The following is a 21,785-nucleotide window of genomic DNA, read 5'->3' on the forward strand; positions in this document are numbered from 1 at the left end:
GGAAAAAATAGTAAGGACAGTGAATAACGGGTTGAATAACGTTTCTTAAAGTTGGATGAGTGATGGGTGGGAGTGTGTGATCCTGACCTGTGTGGCGTCAGGATCACACACAGAAGAGGGCTGCCTTGCTTCTAGCTCCTAGAAAACTTTTCAGTATTTCGTTTTTTATGAATTATTTCTTACATTACTAGCCCAGAATGTTTTTGGTGTTATTACATACAGCCGTGAAGAACTATTGGATATCAGAGCGGCGGTAACTCACCAGCACTACTAGCATTACGACCAGGAATACGACTTTCCTGAAGCGGATCCGACTCAACAGTAGTAGGCTTGATTACCAACAATGACGAGACAGCCTACAGGGAGGAGGTGAGGGCTCTGGGAGTGTGGTGCCAGGAAAATAACCTCTCAACAAAACAAAGGAGCTGATCGTGAACTTCAGGAAACAGCAGAGGGGTTACCCCCCTATCCACATCGATGGGACCACAGTGGAGAAGGTGGAAAGCTTCTCCTTGCTCGTGTGCCTACAAACCTGACTCAGTTACACCAGCTCTGTCTGGAGGAATGGGCCAAAATTCACCCAACTTATTGTGGGAAGCTTGTGGAAGGCTTCCCGAAATGTTTGACCCAAGTTAAACAATTTAAAGGCAATGCTACCAAATACTAATTGAGTGTATGTAAACTTCTGACCCACTGGGAATGTGATGAAATAAATAAAAGCTGAAATAAATAATTCTCTCTACTATTATTCTGATATTTCACATTCTTAAAATAAAGATCCTAACTGACCTAAGACAGGGAATTGTTACGAGGATTAAAAAACTGTGTTTAAATGTAGTTGGCTAAGGTGTATGTAAACTTTCCACTTCAACTGTTGACTTGAAATCACTGGCCACTTTAATAAATGGAACGCTAGTTACTTTAATTTTTTAATTTTTTTTTTTTTTTTTTATTTTACCTTTATTTAACCAGGTAGGCAAGTTGAGAACAAGTTCTCATTTACAATTGCGACCTGGATAATGTTGTTTACATATCTTGCATTACTCATCTCATATGTATAGACTTTATTCTATACTTTTCTACTGTATCTTAGTCTATGCCGCTCTGACATTGCTCTTCCATATATTGATATATTCTTAATTCCATTCCTTAACTTAGATTTGTGTGTATTAGGTATATGTTGTGAAATTGTGAGATATTACATGTTAGATATTACTGCACTGTCAAGCATTTCGCTACACCTGCAATAACGTCTGCTAAACATGTGTATGTGACCAATAACATTTGATTTGAATGTATAGGTTAAGATTCTCAGTTGCAGTACTCATGAATGTGATTATTTTTAGCCTCATTTTAGCCTCAATTTGTAGGGCAACACCCACCAGGACTGACATTGTCGCCAGGCCTCTGGGCTCCTATCAAGCAAGTAAAGTGACATGTGAACCCCCTGCTCTATGACACTGATACAGCTCTGTAATCTAGCGCAGGTGAGTTCTCTCTAATTTTCCTGCTTTAATTCAGTGTCCGGTGTCAGTCTAGGACAAAGCTACGATGAGAAACCTTATCAGGGACAGAGTTCATCAGAATATTGGGTGGCAATGCAGTGCCCACTGTGGCCTGGTGCCCAATGGGCTGGCAGGCTGGGTTGCGCTAACTAGGAGTGGGAGCTGAGCCTTAGGGCTGGAACATACAACATGGTCCAGGCCAGGCACAATTCATTGGAGAATGTGCACCTGGTCTTACTTCACTAAAATGTTGTATACTATAAAAACAAAGGTATCAAGCAGTTGGGGTGTTAAAAGTGTATTTTCATGTAAAATAACTTATCCTTGGTGGATTGAATTATTCTGTGGAAAGTGTCAATGCAGCACAATAACATTAAACATTTCACATCCTGCAGAAGTTGAACTGCAGTGAGTGAGGTACTTGATGTCTCTGTGTCTGGAAATGACGCAGTGGGTTCTCAAGGCTGTCTAGTGAGAGCAGCAACAACAACATCACTAGCAGATAAAAGAGCCTGAAAGATAATCAGCCTCCACTAAAAGCTTAAAATATCCATCTGTTCCTTGGCAACAGTCCTTGTTGAAACATTTTTCAGAGGTGCAAGAGGTATCAATGCTGTTTGTCTATCTCAGTCTGAAGTTATAAGTTCTTCAGACAAATGCTGACAGCGTTAATGCCAACTAATAAAATATCCTAGTCTGAGGCTGCAATGTTAAGTTCAAAGCACTATACATGGAAAAAATTGTGCTACAAAAAAAGTTGTGCTACAATCAGATCTACGTGACTAAAAAGAGATGATTTACATTATTGATGAATGACCATGTTAACTCCTTGTGGGCTGGTGGCAGTTTTCGGTATTTCGGATGACTGACGTGCCCAAAGTAAACTGCCTGTTACTCTGGCCCAGAAGTTAGGATATGCATATTGATAGTATTGGATAGAACACACTCTGAACAGAACTGATCTAGCAGGCGAAAACCCGAGGAGAATCCATCCGGGAACATTTTTTTTGAGCTCACCACTCATTTTAATGGCTGTCTATGGGAATATCAAAGGAATGCCTCCCAGATTGCAGTTCCTAGGACTTCCAGCTGTTTTCAACAGTCTTTAGAAAGAGTTCCAGGCTTGTGTTTTAGTGGCTCCCATTTTGGCTGTAGAATTGTGGCACACGTCGGTGAGGGCGCGCACTTCGTTATTTAATTATTTAATTATTAAAAAAAAAAAAAAAAAAAATACAGATCAACAATATACATTCTTACATCATACAAAACCGAATGCAGGTATTAACGAGAAAATACTGAAACAAACGAATAATATATTTAAAAAAACTATTCTAGTGCAATTGTAATCACTCTGAAAAAATCTTATTGTAATGATTTAGAAAATGTTATTCTTGTTATTGCTCACTAGGGTTAATGTTTTAATAAGATAGTTAAATTCAATCAAAAACATAATTAATTTTGGTATAGAATTTTAGATTTTTTTTTGTGTGTATGAAGTATTTGTCACCCCTTGGTCTTAGTGTTTTGTGTTTTCGTTATATATTTGGTCAGGCCAGGGTGTGACAGGGGTTTACGTGTTGTATTTCGTATTGGGTTTTTTTTGTATTTGGGATCGCGGCTGATTAGGGGTGTGTCTAGTTAGGTTTGGGCTGCCTGAGGCGGTTCTCGATCAGTCAGGTGTTTCTTGTTGTCTCTGATTGGGAACCGTATTTAGGTAGCCTGAGTTTCACTTTGTATTTCGTGGGTGATTGTTCCTGTCTCTGTGTAGTGTCACCAGATAGGCTGTAATAAGTTTCACGTTCCGTTTGTTGTTTTTGTATTTATTCGTTATTTCATGTACCGTCACTTTTTTTCATTAAAAACATGAGTAACCACCACGCTGCATTTCGGTCCGACTCTCTTTCAACGAACGAAGAACGCCGTTACAGTATTTGGCAACAAGAATTTAAAAAATCACAATATTTTCAGTGGTCTTGTTATCATTGCAATAGTAACATATTATATCTTTCATGTCAAAAACATAGGTAGTGTTCATAATGGTAAATAAGTATTTTGCAGAAAAACTTTCCTCTCTGGGTAAGTTGGTTTTGTGAATGAAGAATTTGTCTAATATATTTATTACAACAAGATTTCTCAAGTAAGCCTACGCCTTCCAATCTGAGTTCTGGATAAACTTTGTGATCATTACCAAAGCTGAGTTTTCATTAGTGTAGTTAGACCACTGGGAATGGCTTTGATCACCAAAATAAACTCTCTGAAAGGTATTGGAAACTCTTTCAATGTTATAAATTATTCATACGTGAGAATATTACCCTTATTGTCAAAAACATCAAGAACAAAGTCAATATTCCTCTCATGCTAGCTGGGGTAGAACTTATTCCTTACAGTTATGTCTGAATTATTCCACAAAAGAGCTTTATGGGGGGGGAAAATTGTCCAGGAAACATATTTTCCAGGCCATTAAAGCTTGTTGGTGAAACCTAGCCAATTTAACAGGTAATGTTTCAGGAATATAATTACATTTCAGTAAAAATTGAAGACCTCCCAACTTATTAAACACATTATTTGGAAAACCATATTGAATCAGTATTGATCAAACATATTTTCAACCAGTTTATCTGGAAAGTGTTATTTATGTCAAGAAAATCCAACACTTCTAGACCACCTTCAGCTCTTTTGTTAGAAAGGACTGACTTTTTTAGTTTGTGAGACTTATTTTTCCAGATGAAGTCAAGAAAGGTCCTATTGATCTCTTTACAAGTAGCAGGATTTACACATAACGATAATGAGTGGTACACAAAAGGAGACAGTCCCTCTACCTTGGAAGAAGTACTCTTCCAAGTATAGAAAGATCTCTTTGTAGCCAATTATTGAATATATTTTTTGTTTTCTTAATTTTAGGAGAGAAATTCAAATGTTATCTGACTAAGTGTTTTTTTGACAGATGCATTCCTAAATATTTAACAGTCCTTTACAGGAATATTTTCTATTTATTTATCATCAGAGTCAAATAAACATAAGATTTCACATTTAGAAACATTCAGTTTTAATCCTGATGCAATAGAAAATGCAGTTATAGCATTAAGGGCATGGGCGACCTAGTCTTTGTCTCTTAATAAAGAAAAGAGTAGCATCATCAGCCAGTTGGGAAATTTTGATTTCTTTGTTAAAAATGGTTAAGCCATACAAATTTGCATTATTCAGAATATCTAGAGATAGAAGTTACACAACCAAAATGAATAAAAATGGCGAAATTGGGCATCCCTGTCGTACACTTCTGTTGATGCTGAATCTTTTGGAAGAATTAAGGTTAGTTATTTATCTCCGGTAATGAACATACTATTCTCCGTCTTAAATTTGATCGTTTATTTACATATTAGGGTACCTGAGGATTGATTAGAAACGTTGTTGACTTGTTTGTACGAAGTTTATTGGTAAACTTTGGAATTCATTTGTATGCATTTTGAACGAGGGAAACCGGTGGATTACTGAATCAAGCACGCCAAATAAACATACTTTTTTGGGGTATAAAGAAGGACTTTTCGAACAAAAGGACCATTTGTTATGTAGCTGGGACCCTTGGGATTGCAAAAAGAGGACGATCTTCAAAGGTAAGTGAATTACTTTATCACTATTTCTGACTTTCGTAATGCCTCTGCATCTTTGGAAAATGTTAGTAATGCTTTTGTACATGGGGCGCTGTCCTCAGATAATCGCATGGTATGCTTTCGCCGTAAAGCCTTTTTGAAATCTGACAAAGCGGCTGGATTAACAAGAAGTAAAGTTTTTAAACTATGTAAGACACTTGTATTTTCATGAATGTTTAATATTATGATTTTGTATTTTGAATTTGGCGCTCTCCAATTTCATCGGATGTTGTCGAATTTGATCCCGGTAACAGAATTTCCGCTCTAAGAGGTTTTAAAGAGCAATTGTCCCTAAAAACCGACTACTCATTTAGAAAACAGCCTATATGGCATTGATATGAGTCAGAAACATTTTTTTCTGTCAAAATTCACTAAGGTTTAAATAGGATAATTTTGGTCATAAAGTCAGTCACATCCAAAACAGAGTTTTGTAAGACTTGTGGTCTTGACTGCATCACAACATAAATGAAGGTTGGATTTGTTTCAATCCCGCCCACATGCACACGGTTAGGGGCACACAAGTAATCACCAATTCAGAGTGCAGCTGCACACAACCCAAACATACACTTTTTCTTTATTTTTACTATTTTCTACATTGTAGAATAATAGTGAAGACATCAAAACCATGAAAAAACACATATGGAATCATGTAGTATCAAAAAACGTTTTAAACAAATCAAAATATATTTTAGATTATTCAAATAGCCACCCTTTGCCTTGATGACAGCTTTGCACACTCTTGGCATTCTCTCAACCAGCTTCACCTGGAATGCTTTTCCAACAGTCTTGAAGGAGTTCCCACTTGTTGGCTGTTTTTCCTTCACTCTGCGGTCCGACTCATCCCAAACCATCTCAATTTGGTTAAGGTCGGGTGATTGTGGAGGCCAGGTCATCTGATGCAGCACTCCATCACTCTCCTTCTTGGACAAATAACCCTTACACAGTCTGGAGATGTGTTGGGTCATTGTCCTGTTGAAAAACAAAGGATAGTCCCACTAAGCCCAAACCAGATGGGATGGTACAGTGCCTTGCGAAAGTATTCGGCCCCCTTGAACTTTGCGACCTTTTCGCACATTTCAGGCTTCAAACTGTCACGCCTTGGTCTTAGTATTTTGTGTTTTCTTTAATTATTTGTTCAGGCCAGGGTGTGACATGGGGTTATTGTATTGTCTTAGTAGGGTTTTTGTAGGCATTGGGATTGTGGTTGATTAGGGGTGTGTCTAGTATAGGCTTGGCTGCCTGAGGCGGTTCTCAATCAGAGTCAGGTGATTCTCGTTGTCTCGGATTGGGAACCGTATTTAGGTAGCCTGAGTTTCACTTTGTATTTCGTGGGTGATTGTTCCTGTCTCTGTGTAGTTTCACCAGATAGGCTCAGTCACTTTGGTTTTTCTTTTTTCATTGTTTTGGAAGAGAAGAGAACGAGCGCCATTCTCCTTGCGGAGATGGTGCTAAATACATCAACACGGTCGGTCCCTGGGATTGGGCTGGCCAACACGATTCGTTTTGCTTGGAAGGAAAAGGAGTTGGAGCCTTTAGGACGGGAAACTTTTGGAAGGATAATATTGATGGGGATTCTAAAGCTGACGGTGAAGGACGTGTTTTGTTTCCAAGGCAACTCGTTGGAGGGAGCATACGATGTGGCACTATATACAGAGGAGAAACACGATGATATCCTGAGAAGGGCAAGAGCAGTGGGAGGCGAGAGGCCGATGAGCCACTATGAAATAACAAGCCTGGCGAAGAATAACTTTAGGGTTGTAACTGTCAACATTTACAACCCATACGTTAAGGATGAAGAGGTGAGGGCCTTTCTGGGGAGATACATGGATAACGTCTCCTCAGCAAGGCACCTCAAAGACTCCCTTGGGTTTTGGAATGGGAGGAGAGGCTTCCAGGCCCTCCTCAGAGAGGACCCAAAGGGACATGGTGGCTACCTCCATCCTCCTGCTATGTTCTCCCTAGGGGCTGACAGGGGGACGTTGTTTTATACACGTCAGCCCCCATTTTGCAGGCGCTGTATGGCCTACGGCCACATATTCGCCTCGTGCAGCACAAGAAAATGCAGATTTTGTGGATCTGAGGAACACGAGGCGAAGGATTGTGACAAGCCTAAGGCGTGCCACGGGTGTGGCTCGTCAGCACACCTGTGGCGGGGGTGCCCGGCTCGTCAGAGGTCATATGCGTCTGCGGCTGGGGGGGGAGCAGGAGCGGGGGATGGGGGAAGAAGAGGGGGGGAAGGAAGCAAGCCTCATGACCAGAGTACAGGTCCAGAGGGGAAGGCCGCAAGGAAGGAGGAGGAGCAAGAAGCGGCGGATGGAAGAGAGAAGGAAACGGAAGGCACGGGAGTAGGAGAACCAGGAAAAGCGGCGGAAGAAGGCAACCGAGTGGAGGAGCATGAGAGAGAAGAAAGCGAGGGAGGAGTGTTGGAGAAGGAGACGGTGGAAGAGCAAGTGGACTGGGGGGAAAGTGCCCTGGTGGAAGAGATGAGGGGTATGGTGGAGGAGCTGGTGGGGGGGGAGGGTGGTATCTCTCCACTACCGCCATCACCAAAGAAGAGAATGAAGAGGAGGGTGCGATTGGCCGACAGTGAGAGGGAGGGGATGGCCAAGAGAGTGATGGGGGTGGGAGAAACCTCTGGGTTGCTGCTGGTTTCCCCAGGCCCTCAACTTCTGTTGGGTGGGGACACACCTAACAAGACTCAGGACTGGGTACAGGAGGAGGTGGGGAGTTTTTTGTTTGGGGACTCAGCCTCCCCGATTTTTTTCCAATCCAGCTGCAGCACTGGGGAGGGGGAGGATTGTGGGGGTAGACCCAGGGTGCAGGGCACCCCGGAGCCAAACACTATTCCTGCATCCTGGGTTGGTGAGATGGAGGAAGTGGGGGGGATGTCGGGAGTACGGATGGTGTTTTCACCGGTAGATATGGAGCAGGGGAGCATCGGGTGAGTCTCCTGTTTTTGTTTTTTTCTGTCTGGGTTTAGAATTTGAGTGTATTACATGTTTTTATTTGATTCTTTCATGGGGTCTAATTTTACTTTTGTTACTTTAAATGTAAGGGGTTTAAGGGATTTTGTTAAGAGGAGGGCGGTTTTTAGTTATTTGGAGGGTGTGGGGTTTGATTTTTGTTTTTTACAGGAGGTTCACCTGAGGGATGGAGGGGATGTTAGTAGGTTTAAGAGGGAGTGGGACAAGGGGGAGTCGGTTTGGGGTATTGGGGGGGTGCACTCATCGGGGGTAGGGATTTTGTGTGGGCACAGGGAGGTAAAAGTGGAGGATTCTTTTGTGGTAATGCAGGGGAGGGTTATTACGGTGGATGTCACGATAAGGGATTGTAAATTTAGATTAGTGGTGGTGTATGGGCCACAGGTGGTGGCAGACAGGAGGGAGATGGTGGACTGTCTGACGCCCCTGTGTGTCACAAATAGGAAATTAGTGATAGGGGGGGATTTTAATACAGATTTAGGAATAGGGGGGGATAGCAGTGCAGGCGCCATTACCAGGCTAATGGCTTGCCATGGTCTGGTTGATGGTGGTCTGCACACTACTCCGAAAATGGCCGGTCCTACATGGCGCAACTCCAGGGGGGTTGAGCGGAGGCTCGACTATATTTTTGTACCCAGGTCTTTGGGTAAGTTGTCTGGGCGGCTGTTGCCTGTTTTCTTTTCGGATCACGACGGGGTGCTCCTGCAGGTGGGGTCTCCAGTCTGCCTCTTTGGTAGGGGGTACTGGAAGTTAGATCGGGATGTGCTGGAGGAGCAGGCTTTTGTTGACAGGTTTTATGATTTCTTTTGGAGGCTTGAAGGCCTCCGGTCCATGTGCGAGGGGGTGTTAGAGTGGTGGGAATTAGTTAAGGTGAGGATTAGGGCTTTTATAATAGGGTATTGCAAGAGGAAAAAAAGGGAGGAGAGGAGGGAGGTGGATCGTATCCAAAGGTTAATTGAACTCGAGTATGAGGCAGGCAACCTCGGCGGGTCGTTTGACTGGGAGAGATCCGCTACCCTAAAGGCGCAGCTCAGGGAGTTGCAGGAGCGGAAGGCTCGAGCTTTCCTGGAGCGTGCGCATAGTGGCTTTCTAGAACACAATGAGACTTGTTCCGCTATGTTCTTTAAGTCGGTTAGGGCCAGACAGAGTAGGAAGGTAATGCATGGCATTAGGGAAGAAAATGGTAGTATAGTTAGAGAACCAGAGGATATGGTCAGGGTGACAACTGATCATTTCCAAGGTTTATTTAAGGAAAGGGAAATAGATGTAGAGCAGGGAAATGTGTTTTTAGAACACTTGTCCAGGCGGTTGCCGGAGGACATTAGAGAAGTGATGGAGGCCCAGATTTCACTAGAAGAGGTTGAGAGCGCTCTTAGGAGGATGGGAAAAGGGAAGGTGCCTGGGATGGATGGGCTGCCGGCTGAGTTTTATCTCAAGTTTTGGGGTATACTTGGACCAGTGGTCCTCGAAGTCTTGAAGGCCATCCTTGAGACGGGGGTCCCGGGGGGATCAATGGCTGTTGGTGTGCTGTCACTTTTATATAAGAAGGGGGAAGTAACAGACCTTGGCAACTGGCGGCCATTGACCATGCTGTGCGTAGATTACAAGCTACTTGCAAAGGTTTTAGCAGACCGGTTGCGCACAGCCCTTCCCTACGTCGTTCATGAGGATCAGACGTGCGGGGTAGAGGGCCGCTCTATTAGATGGAACCTACAGTTAATCAGGGACTCCATCGCTTGGGTTGAAGATAGAGGACTGCCTTTAATGGTAGCAGCGCTAGATCAGGCGAAAGCCTTTGATCGCGTGAATAGATCCTTTTTATTCAGAGTGTTAGGTCGATTAGGATTTGGGGAGAAGTTCATAGGATGGATTCGTACATTATATGTCGGAGCGGGGTGCCGAGTTAGTGTAAATAGTCACTTGGGTGACGTTTTTGACCTCTCGTCTGGGGTCAGGCAGGGCTGCCCACTCTCGTCTCTCCTCTTCGTTCTGTACATGGAGCCTCTGGGGGCTGCCATTAGGGCAGACACAGGGGTGGAAGGCTTGTTGATCCCTGGAAGTGGTGGGCTGCGTGTTAAGATGACGCAGTACGCCGACGACACTTCCTTGCTGCTGTGCAAGGACTCGTGCCTGACAAGGTCCCTTGCCATCTTTGGGGATTTCACCCGAGCGTCGGGAGCGGTTCTGAACCATGCAAAGTCTTCCGTCAAGTTTTTCGGTAGATGGCGCGGTAGAACGGATGTGCCCGGGGGGTTATCTCTCTGTGAGGGGGCCCTGAGGATTCTCGGGGTCCATTTTGAGACCTCCGGCTCAGCGACGCTGAACTGGAACATGCGTATCGCAGTGGTACAGAGGAAGCTAGCAATGTGGAAGGCTAGGTATTTGTCTTTTATGGGCAAAGTCCTGGTCCTAAAGGTGGATGTGTTGCCGTCTCTTTTGTATTTGGCGTACATCTACCCATTGCCGGCTTGTCTGAGGAGGCCTCTAGTGAGGCTTGTGTTTCAGTTCATGTGGAGTGGCAGGTGCGAGTGGGTCGCCAGGGCGCGCATGATCTGTCCCATCGGGGAGGGAGGTAGGGGGGTACCACATTTCCCCCTCAAGCTGGACACAATTTTTGTTTCTTTCTTGTTAACGGAGCTTGCTCATCCAGTGATACACCCATCCGGTTACCTCCTGCGGGTGTTCTTCTCATATCAGGCGAGAAGCATAATGGTGTGGTCTAACACGGGTCCTCGGGCAGAACAGCTGCCGTGGCACTTTGGTCATGCGGCCAAGTGGCTGCGTGCGCACCCTGAGGTTGAAGTTGCCCGAGTAGGTTTAGATCACAGGCACCTGTACGAGGAGGCCAGAAAGGCAGGGAGTCCGGTGCCTGTAGTGGGCATCTCGGAAGTGGTCTGGGAGGGAGTGCAGACGCGGGGTCTGGACAACAGGCTCAAGGACCTGAATTGGTTGAGCCTCCATAGGTGCTTGCCGGTACGTTCCATCATGTACCGGTATAGTTTGGTGCAATCCCCCACCTGTCCAAGATCCTCTTGTGGCAGGGAGGAGACTGTGCGCCATGTCTTTTGGGACTGTGCCTTTGCCGGAGTAGTATGGTCTAGGGCACGGGTGTTGTTAGGTTTGGTAAGGGGGGATTTTGTATTGACGTGGGCCAGGTTAGAGAGAGGTGTAGGGAGAGCGAGAGGGACGGATAGGGACAGGTTTCTGCTCTGGCTTCTCATGAGTCTCTTTAAACGGGGGCTGTGGGAAGCCAGGCAGAACATGGTGAAGACAGGGAGAGATTGGGGGGTGGAAGGGATAGTGAGGAGGGTGGAAGGAGATTTGAGGGGGAGGATGAAGAGGGAGGAGAGGAAGTGGGGGCAGCATGCTGCTCGGGAGAGGTGGAAGGGGGGTTTAGGGCTGGGTGTCATTTAGATTTGTAAGGGGATAGATTAGGGATGGGGAGATAGGGAAAGGTATTTTGTAGGGTGACGGGAGGGAAGATGCTCCCCTGAGGTTTTGTTTGGGGTTTATGTTTAGTTAAATTAGTTAAATTAAAATACCATTATTTGAGTATGTATGAAAATTGTGAGTTGTAAAGAATAGAATGGTATTGAAGATAATAAATTATTTTTTAATAAAAATAAAAAAAAGATAGGCTGTAATAGGTTTTCGAGTTCCGTTTGTTGTTTTTTGTATTTATAAGTTATTTCATGTATCGTCATTAGTTTTCATTAAAGATCATGATTAACCACCACGCTGCATTTCGGTCCGACTCTCTTTCGACAAACGAAGAACGCCGTTACAGAATCACCCACCACACACGGACCGAGTGGCGTGGTTACAGGCAGCGACAACAGGAGCGAAAGGAGGTACTTACGAGACGCTGTTATGAGGACGTTATGGACAGCAGAAGCATGGAGTATACGACGTGGGCTGAAATAGACAGGTGGGCGGCCGACCCAGAGAGAGTGCCTGAGCCCGCCTGGGATTCGCTAGAGCAGTGCGAAGAGGGCTATAGGCGAATGGAGTTGGAGAGACAGACACGGCGGGGCAGAGCGAAACCCGAAAGTCACCCCCAAAAATGTATTGGGGGGGGGGGCTCAGAGGGAGAGTGGCTGAGTCAGGAGATAGACCTGAGCCAACTCTCCTTGTTTATCGTGAGGAGCCAAGGAGGAGACCAGAACCAGAGCCGGTGTTAGAGGTGAGCGAAGCAGAGACTGTGAAGGAGTTAATGGGGAAAGTGGAGTGGAGAGTAATGAGGGAGTTGCTAGCTTGGTGCTATAGATACCATATTCGTCCGACGGATCGTGTCGGGGATTTGATGGCACCTGAGTTAGCGCTCCATACTCGTCCTGAGGTGCGTGTTAGTCGGCTGGTGAAGTTGGTGCCAGCCTCACGCACCAGGCCTCCTGTGCACATCCCTAGCCTTGCACGTCCTGTGCCAACACTACTCTCAAGATCTCCAGTACGCCTTCACGGTCTAGCCCATCCTGTGCCACCTCCACACTCCAGTCCTCCGGTGGCAGCTCCCCGCACCAGGCTTCCTGTGCGTGTCCTTGCTCCAGTATCACCAGTGCCAGCACCACGCATCAGGCCTACAGTGCGCCTCGCCTCTCCAGCGCTGTCGGAGCCTTTCTCCTCTCCTGCGCTACCGGAGTCTCCTGTCTGTTCAGCGCTATCAGAGCCTTCCTTCCCTCCTGCGCTGTCGGAGTCTCCCGCCTGTTCAGCGCTATCAGAGCCTTCCTCCTCTACAGCGCTGCCAGAGCCTTCCTCCTCTACAGCGCTGCCGGAGCCTCCTGCCTGTTCAGAGCAGCCTGTGCTGTCAGTCTGCAAGGAGCTGTCAGTCTGCAAGGAGCTGCTAGTCTGCAAGGAGCTGCCAGTCTGCAAGGTGCTGCCAGCCTGCATGGAGCAATCAGAGTTGTCAGCCTGCATGGAGCAGTCAGAGCTGTCAGTCTGCATGAAGCAGCCCGAGTCGCCAGTCTGCAGGGAGCTGTCAGTATGCATGAAGCAGCCAGAGATGTCAGTCTGCAAAGAGCTGTCAGTCTGCAGGGAGCTGTCAGTCTGCAAGGAGCTGCCAGTCTGCAGGGTGCTGTCAGCCTGCATGGAGCAGTCAGAGCTGTCAGTCTGCATGAAGCAGCCAGAGCTGTCAGTCTGCATGAAGCAGCCAGAGCTGTCAGTCTGCAAAGAGCTGCCAGTCTGCAAGGAGCTGTCAGTCTGCAAGGAGCTGTCAGCCTGCATGGAGCAGTCAGAGCTGCCAGTCTGCAAGGAGCTGCCAGTCTGCAAGGAGCTGTCAGTCTGCAAGGAGCTGTCAGTCTGCAAGGAGCTGCCAGTCTGCAGGGTGCTGTCAGCCTGCATGGAGCAGTCAGAGCTGTCAGTCTGCATGAAGCAGCCAGAGCTGCCAGTCTGCAAAGAGCTGCCAGTCTGCAAGGAGCTGTCAGCCTGCATGGAGCAGTCAGAGCTGTCAGTCTGCATAGAGCAGCTAGATCCGCCAGTCAGCCATGATCTTCTAGATCTGCCAGTCAACCAGATTCTTCCAGATCAGCCTGTCAACCAGAATCTTCCAGATCTGCTAGACAACCAGAATCTTCCAGATCTGCTAGTCAACCAGAATCTTCCAGATCTGCTAGTCAACCAGAATCTTCCAGATCTGCTAGTCAACCAGAATCTTCCAGATCTGCTAGTCAACCTGAATCTTCCAGATCCGCCAGCCAGCCAGGATCTACCGGAGCCTACTACCTACCTGAGCTTCATCTCAGTACTGGGCTTCCTCTCAGTACTGGGCTTCCTCTCAGTACTGGGCTTCCTCTCAGTACTGGGCTTCCCCTCAGTTCCGGGCTGCCCCTCAGTTCCGGGCTGCCCCTCAGTTCCGGGCTGCCCCTCAGTTCCGGGCTGCCCCTCAGTCCCGAGCTGCCCCTCAGTCCCGAGCTGCCCCTCAGTTCCGGGCTGCCCCTCAGTTCCGGGCTGCCCCTCAGTCCCGAGCTGCCCCTCAGTCCCGAGCTGCCCCTCAGTCCCGAGCTGCCCCTCAGTCCCGAGCTGCCCGAGCATTCCTCCTTGCAAAACAGCTCGAGCTCAGTGAGGTTGGATGGAGAGCATTTGTGAACAGCAGTTTTCAGTTCTTTCCACAGATTCTCGATTGGATTCAGGTCTGGACTTTGACTTGGCCATTCTAACACCTGGATATGTTTATTTTTGAACCATTCCATTGTAGATTTTGCTTTATGTTTTGGATGATTGTCTTGTTGGAAGACAAATCTCCGTCCCAGTCTCAGGTCTTTTGCAGACTCCATCAGGTTTTCTTCCAGAATGGTCCTGTATTTGGCTCCATCCATCTTCCCATCAATTTTAACCATCTTCCCTGTCCCTGCTGAAGAAAAGCAGGCCCAAACCATGATGCTGCCACCACCATGTTTGACAGTGGGGATGGTGTGTTCAGAGTGATGAGCTGTGTTGCTTTTACGCCAAACATAACGTTTTGCATTGTTGCCAAAAAGTTCAATTTTGGTTTCATCTGACCAGAGCACCTTCTTCCACATGTTTGGTGTGTCTCCCAGGTGGCTTGTGGCAAACTTTAAACAACACTTTTTATGGATATCTTTAAGAAATGGCTTTCTTCTTGCCACTCTTCCATAAAGGCCAGATTTGTGCAATATACGACTGATTGTTGTCCTATGGACAGAGTCTCCCACCTCAGCTGTAGATCTCTGCAGTTCATCCAGAGTGATCATGGGCCTCTTGGCTGCATCTCTGATCAGTCTTCTCCTTGTATGAGCTGAAAGTTTAGAGGGACGGCCAGGTCTTGGTAGATTTGCAGTGGTCTGATACTCCTTCCATTTCAATATTATCGCTTGCACAGTGCTCCTTGGGATGTTTAAAGCTTGGGAAATCTTTTTGTATCCAAATCCGGCTTTAAACTTCTTCACAACAGTATCTCGGACCTGCCTGGTGTGTTCCTTGTTCTTCATGATGCTCTCTGCGCTTTTAACGGACCTCTGAGACTATCACAGTGCAGGTGCATTTATACGTAGACTTGATTACACACAGGTGGGATTGTATTCATCATCATTAGTCATTTAGGTCAACATTGGATCATTCAGAGATCCTCACTGAACTTCTGGAGAGAGTTTGCTGCACTGAAAGTAAAGGGGCTGAATAATTTTGCACGCCCAATTTTTCAGTTTTTGATTTGTTAAAAAAGTTTGAAATATCCAATAAATGTCGTTCCACTTCATGATTGTGTCCCACTTGTTGTTGATTCTTCACAAAAAAATACAGTTTTATATCTTTATGTTTGAAGCCTGAAATGTGGCAAAAGGTCGCAAAGTTCAAGGGGGCCGAATACTTTCGCAAGGCACTGTATATCGCTGCAGAATGCTGTGGTAGCCATGCTGGTTAAGTGTGACTTGAATTCTAAATAAATCACAGACAGTGTCACCAGCAAAGCACCCCCACACCATAACACCTCCTCCTCCATGCTTTATGGTGGGAAACACACATGCAGAGATCATCCGTTCACCCACACCATGTATCACAAAGACATGATGGTTGGAACCAAACATCTCAAAGGACAAATGTCCATTGCTTGTGTTTCTTGTCCCAAGCAAGTGTTTTCTATTACTGGTGTCCTTTAGTAATGGTTTCTTAGCAGCAATTCGGTCATGAAGGCCTGATTCATACAGCCTCCTCTGAACAGTTGATGTTAAAATGCGTCTGTTACTTGAACTCTGTGAAGTATTTATTTGGGCTGCAATTTCTTAGGTGCAGTAAACTCTAATGAACTTATCCTCTGCAGCAAAGGTAACTCTGAGTCTTCCATTCCTGTGGCAGTCCTCATGAGATCCAGTTTCAACATAGCGCTTGATAGTTTTTGCGACTGCACTTGAAGAAACTTCCAAAGTTCTTGAAATGTTCCGTATTGACTGACCTTCATGTCTTAAAGTAATGATGGACTGCCATTTCTCTTTGTTTATTTGAGCTGTTCTTGCCATAATATGGACTTGGTATTTTACCAAATAGGGCTATCTTCTGTATACCACCCCTATCATGTCACAACAGCGCAAACGCATTAAGAAGGAAAGAAATTCTACAAATTAACTTTTAACAAGGCACACCTGTTAATTGAAATGCATTCCAGGTGACTACGTCATGAAGCTGGTTGAGAGAATGCCAAGAGTGTGCAAAGCTATTTGAAGAATCTCAAATATAAAATATATTTAGATTTGTTCAACACTTTTTTGGTTACTATATGATTCCATTTGTATTTTTTCAAAGTTTTGATGTCTTCACTATTATTCTACAATATAGAAAATAGTAAAAATAAAGAAAAACCCTTGAATGAGTAGGTGTTCTAAAACTTTTGACAGGTAGTGTAATACCTGCAGTAATTTGGGGTTGATATCCCTATAGTGTTAGTTAGGGACCATCGGTAAATTACACAATGTATATAGGACAATGTGTTAAAATTCCAATAGCTCCAAATGTCAATGACTTAAAAACCTTAAACCAACAATAAAAAACTTAAACCAACTATAAATGAATATGCAAATAATAAAAGCATTTAATGATAAAACTAAATGGTGTGCAACATGAAAACATTGTCTCAATTACATACATGTAATTTAATGACGGTCCCTAACTAGCCTCAGTGGTGATAGGCTAGTTAGGGACCAATTTTGTCACAGTCTACAATAGCCAGCTGAAGCTAATTGGCTAAATACTTTGTCTAACTCTTCCCACCTGCGAACACACACAAGAGACACCCATATTAAACCACACCCCAAAACCAAGTCACGTTTTAATTCAGTCATGGTGGCTAGCATTTTTTAATGATCCAAATATTAAACGAGGCCAAATCAGGAAGTGCAGTCACCCTTTAAAGGACTTGGCTGTAGTAGCATATTGAAGTTGCCATATTTCTTCTGTGCCTTTTGGACTTGGTGAATTGTCATGTCCAAGAACACTTGCAATATTCTTTCCATATTGTGGCAATCTGACGGGTACATGTAATTTATGTTGAGATGGAAATTACATTCTTAACTTATCCACTTTTAAACACTCATCCAAAAGATCTCCTGTCTCTGCTGAAATCATACTTCAGAAGCTACCTCGTCTTCATTTTCCTTCATTCTTCCATGATTACATTGTTTTCAGTCTAATTCCAGACTGACATCCCGTTGAGGTAGTTATAAATAGACCCAATCGCAGGTAGCATGGAAGCCACTTCCTGTTCTGTCTCATTTCAAAGGTAATTAGTCATTCCTGCTTGCCGGGGACTGTCAATTCCCATGGCAGTTGAGTGGCCTGTATGAAAAATGTATCAACGGAAAGCAGAACCAGAGTGGAACCCTGGCCTGGTGCTGACAGGTGATGTATTGGCCACACTAATCTCCCCGAGGCCCTGGGAATGGGTCAGCTGGCCCATACTAGGTCACACTCACACCTGCACTGCTGGAGCTCTCAACAGAAAAATGGTAGGCTACTGTACCTAGAGCCCTCTTTTGAAATAATGTAGAAGGCTCTGACTGCACCAATAATGTGGCCCAGATTTGATTGATGCCAATGTTCCTGATTTTATAATAAGTCTAAGTTTAGTCAGACGGATGCATACAGGGTACACCTCTTTCACATTGTCCTTAAGAGCAATGTGATTTTTTTTGTAATAAGAGTTCTATGATCATGTAATAACAGTGTTCAAAAATGCATGTCAGAGGACCAGTCAGTTGGGCAGCAGTCCTGGGGCACTCCTGATAGCACATGCTCAGTGAGTGTGGAGTGCACAACAGTCCTGCAACCTTCCTTCCAGCCCAAGGGACCAAGACTCCACAGACACAAACAAAGAATTTGTTCCTGGATAAAGCTAATGGGACCATTGGAAATTAGTGAAACGCCATTTGCTTTGGGGTGCTTTGAGCAGAAACAACCTACTGTACTGAAAAATAGAAATGGCAGACTTACAGGCCAAATTTCTGATAGTGTTTTTGTCCTACCTTTTTCATCAGTGGGAGGGAGGCACCCTTAATCAACTTTATCCAGCTTGTTCTTCATTGCATTCCTGTCAAAAACACACAATATCATGTGCCATAAGATATTCAGATGGTTTAATAGCCTCGTTTATCTCAGAGAAGTTGATTGTCATGGTTTTCCAATTAGTTTGTTTTAGAAGGGTTGCTGTTTTCTTGGTTTGTCTAGGCTGAGGTACAGCTCCTAAGAGCAAGGAGTGTGTCCTGGATATATTGTAAACCAGTGGTAAACTACTGACCCCCACTGGCAAAAACCTGCTTAAAAAAAACAAAAAAACATGATCCACCTTTCTCTATTCATATTGCTCTGTCACAAAATTATGCAAAAATAGTGAATTATACTATCAACAAACAAAAGTGAAATATACCTGACATGTAGGCCTAATTCTAGTCAATCACATCATATAACATGTCAAAACATTTTGATAGTGGGCTATCTGTAGGAGAGTGGGCTAGCTAACCTCTTCTCCTCGAAATTCACTATGATAAAAATCAGATTACTATGCTGTCACGATCACGCCTGACTGACCTCCCGAAAAAGGCTGATAACGACCGTATGGGTCCCACAGCGTGTTGTAGGCTATCAATGTAGCTGATCTGTGGGGAGTTTACACGCCTACCACGCTTCAACCGTGCAGCACATTTATGGCGCTCTCTCAGTAACTAGGGTAATTGCTCAGTACTCTAAAAGCAATGGATCGGATGGCGTCAAGTTACACTAGTTCTCTAACATATACTTGTTCGAATTCGGTTCGGATTCATTCTTGATTTTGTGGTTATCTGGTCTGGACCATGAATTGTGACCCAAATAAGAAAGGGATGTTTTTGTTGTAATTTGCAATCTAACTGTAGCCTAGAAGACCATATATGTATCTACAACAATAGGCTATGTCTGCTGTGATTTTTTTTATTTTACCTTAATTTAACCAGGTAGGCAAGTTGAGAACAAGTTCTCATTTACAACTGTGACCTGGCCAAGATAAAGCAAAGCAGTTCGACACATATAACAACACAGAGTTACACATGAAGTAAAACAAACATACAGTCAATAATACAGTAGAAAAATAAGTCTATATACAATGTGAGCAAATGAGGTGAGATAAGGGAGGCAAAGGCAATAAATAGGCCATGGTGGCGAAGTAAATACAATATAGCAATTAAAACACTGGAATGGTAGATTTGACAGAAGATGAGTGTGCAAAGGAGCTAAATTAATAAATACAGTAGGGAAGCGGTAGTTGTTTGGGCTATTTATAGATGGGCTATGTAACTTTATGATCTTCACACATTCATGTTTGTTGTTATTAGGAAATGTGCTAATTGTCACAGAGTTTACTCATCATCAGCCAACAGTCCAATAAGCTACTTGAACAATTCCACTGAATGAATCAATACCCTTAAGTTGTAACTTAAGATATTTCCTGATAAAATTCAGTGAAAACCATGTAATGCTTATCATGTTGTCACTGCAATAAATGAAACATCCCAATAATTCTGGATAATAGTAGGCTATTTGAGACACTTGCTAAATTCAACCTACATGTGATTTGTGACTGAAAACTGTCATCCAGGAAGGAGAGAAGTGTAAGAAAAAAAAAGAAAGAGAAACGTTTGCAAAATAAGACTTTCTTTCACTGAAAGTGACTTCTGTTACTTTTGTCACTACATAACTTAACCATAAAGCTCAAATAGATAGATCAATAAATTGTAAAATGGCTAATTGAAGAGCTTACTTATGAAACCTTAGCAACAAAAAAAAAACACTGCAAGATTGCTGATTTGGAAAATTAACCGATCTATAGACATTGGTACACTGACCAAAAACATCGTTTTTTTTGTCTCCCAATTACCAGGTTTCTGTCCATAGTTTTTATGCGAGTAAATTCATATTGTATAAAAACAATTATGACAACTGTGACGGAATCAGGACGTTTCGGTGTAATTTTATGTAAATGCCGACAGATAGTTTGTCATTTGTGTCGGTAAAATTAATTATGAAGGAAATATCGGTGGAAACGCCTTTATGCGCAAATATTGATATAACAAAAATTACAGTGCATTCGGAAGCTATTCAGACCCCTTGACTTTTTCCGCATTTTAATACATTACAGCCATATTCTCAAATCGATTTTTTTTCCTCATAATGACAAAATGAAAACAGGTTTTTAGATATTTTTTTGCGAATTCATACATTTTTAAAAACCAGAACTATCTTATTTACATGAGTATTTAGACCCTTTGCTATGAGACTTGAAATTGAGTTAAGGTACATCCTGTTTCCATTGATCATCCTTGAGATGTTGAGTCCACCTATGTTAAATTAAATTGATTGGACATGATTTGGAAAGGCACACACCTGTCTATATATTGTCCCACAGTTGACAATGCTTATCAGAGCAAAAACCAAGCCTTGAGGTTGAAGGAATTGTCCATAGAGCTCCGAGACAGGATTGTGTAGAGGCACAGATCTGGATAAGGGTACCAAAACAGTTCTGCTGCATTGAAGGTCTCCAAGAAGAGTGGTCTCCATCATTATTAAATGGAAGAAGTTTGGAACCACCAACCTAGAGCTGGCCGTCAGGCCAAACCAAGCAATCGTGGGAGAAGGGCCTTGGTCAGGGAGGTGACCAAGAAACCGATGGTCACGCTATGGAGATGGGAGAACCTTCCAGAAGGACAACCATCTCTGCAGCACTCCATCAATCAGGCCATTATGGTAGAGTGGCCAGACGGAAGCCACTTCTCAGTAAAAGGCACATGACAGCCCACTTGGGAGTTTTCCAAAAGGCACCTAAAGGACTCTCAGACCATGGGAAACAAGATTCTCTGGTCTGATGAAACCAAGGTTGAACTCTTTGGCCTGAATGCCAAGCGTCACATCTGGAGGAAACCTGGCACCATCCCTACGGTGAAGCATGGTGGGGGCAGCATCATGCTGTGGGGATGCTGCAGGGACTGGGAGACTAGTCAAGATTGAGGAAAAGATGAACGGAGCAAAGTACAGAGAGATACTTGATGAAAATCTGTTCCAGAGCTGGTGTGCCAAGGTTGTAGCGTCATACCCAAGAAGACTTGAGGCTGTAATCGCTTCCAAAGGTGCTTCAACAAAGTACTGAGTAAAGGGTCTGAATACTTATGTAAATGTGATATTTCCATTTTTTATTCAAACCATTTGCAAAAAAATATAATACCCATTTTTGCTTTGTCATTATGGGATATTGGGTGTAGACTGAGGGAAAAAAATCTGTCATCACAAGTTTTTTTTATCCACATCAAGTCCATTTGGTAGAAACATACTGTACCACTGGTGGGTACATTTAATTTATGCAGATTCTAGAATATTCACATGACAATATCTTGCCAATTGGATGGAAACCTAGCTACTGTTCACAGTTCCAGAAGATATTGAAATATCCCTTTCTTTATTCCTCTGTGTTTCCTTCAATGGGAAACATTAAATTAATGTTCCAGCAGGGGGATAGCTGAATCAAGCAAACTTCTATAGTCTGAGAATGGAAATAACCATGATGGACATTAGTGAAATCCGAGTTAGATCCAGAGTAAATACCGTACCACCAAAAAAATTACACCTGTATGCAAAGTATCAAACACTTGTTAAATATTACAAAAAATACTGGACAATTGCAGGCATGG

At 43.9% G+C, this 21,785-nt stretch overlaps 1 protein-coding gene across 1 annotated transcript in view; it reads right to left on the reverse strand.

Moving 5' to 3' along the window:
* LOC109867796 (dual specificity tyrosine-phosphorylation-regulated kinase 4) overlaps positions 1 to 18,474 on the reverse strand; it is a 55,900-nt gene extending 37,426 nt beyond the window's left edge. Inside the window, exon 1 of the mRNA XM_031801127.1 lies at positions 18,099 to 18,474. Within this exon, the coding sequence (XP_031656987.1) occupies positions 18,099 to 18,107 (9 nt within the window). The 5' untranslated portion in view covers positions 18,108 to 18,474. The remainder of the gene's footprint in view (positions 1 to 18,098) is intronic.
* Between the last annotated feature and the right edge of the window lie 3,311 nt (positions 18,475 to 21,785).

The sequence above is a fragment of the Oncorhynchus kisutch genome, linkage group LG22 (genome assembly GCF_002021735.2).
Source record: "Oncorhynchus kisutch isolate 150728-3 linkage group LG22, Okis_V2, whole genome shotgun sequence".
NCBI lineage: Eukaryota > Metazoa > Chordata > Actinopteri > Salmoniformes > Salmonidae > Oncorhynchus > Oncorhynchus kisutch.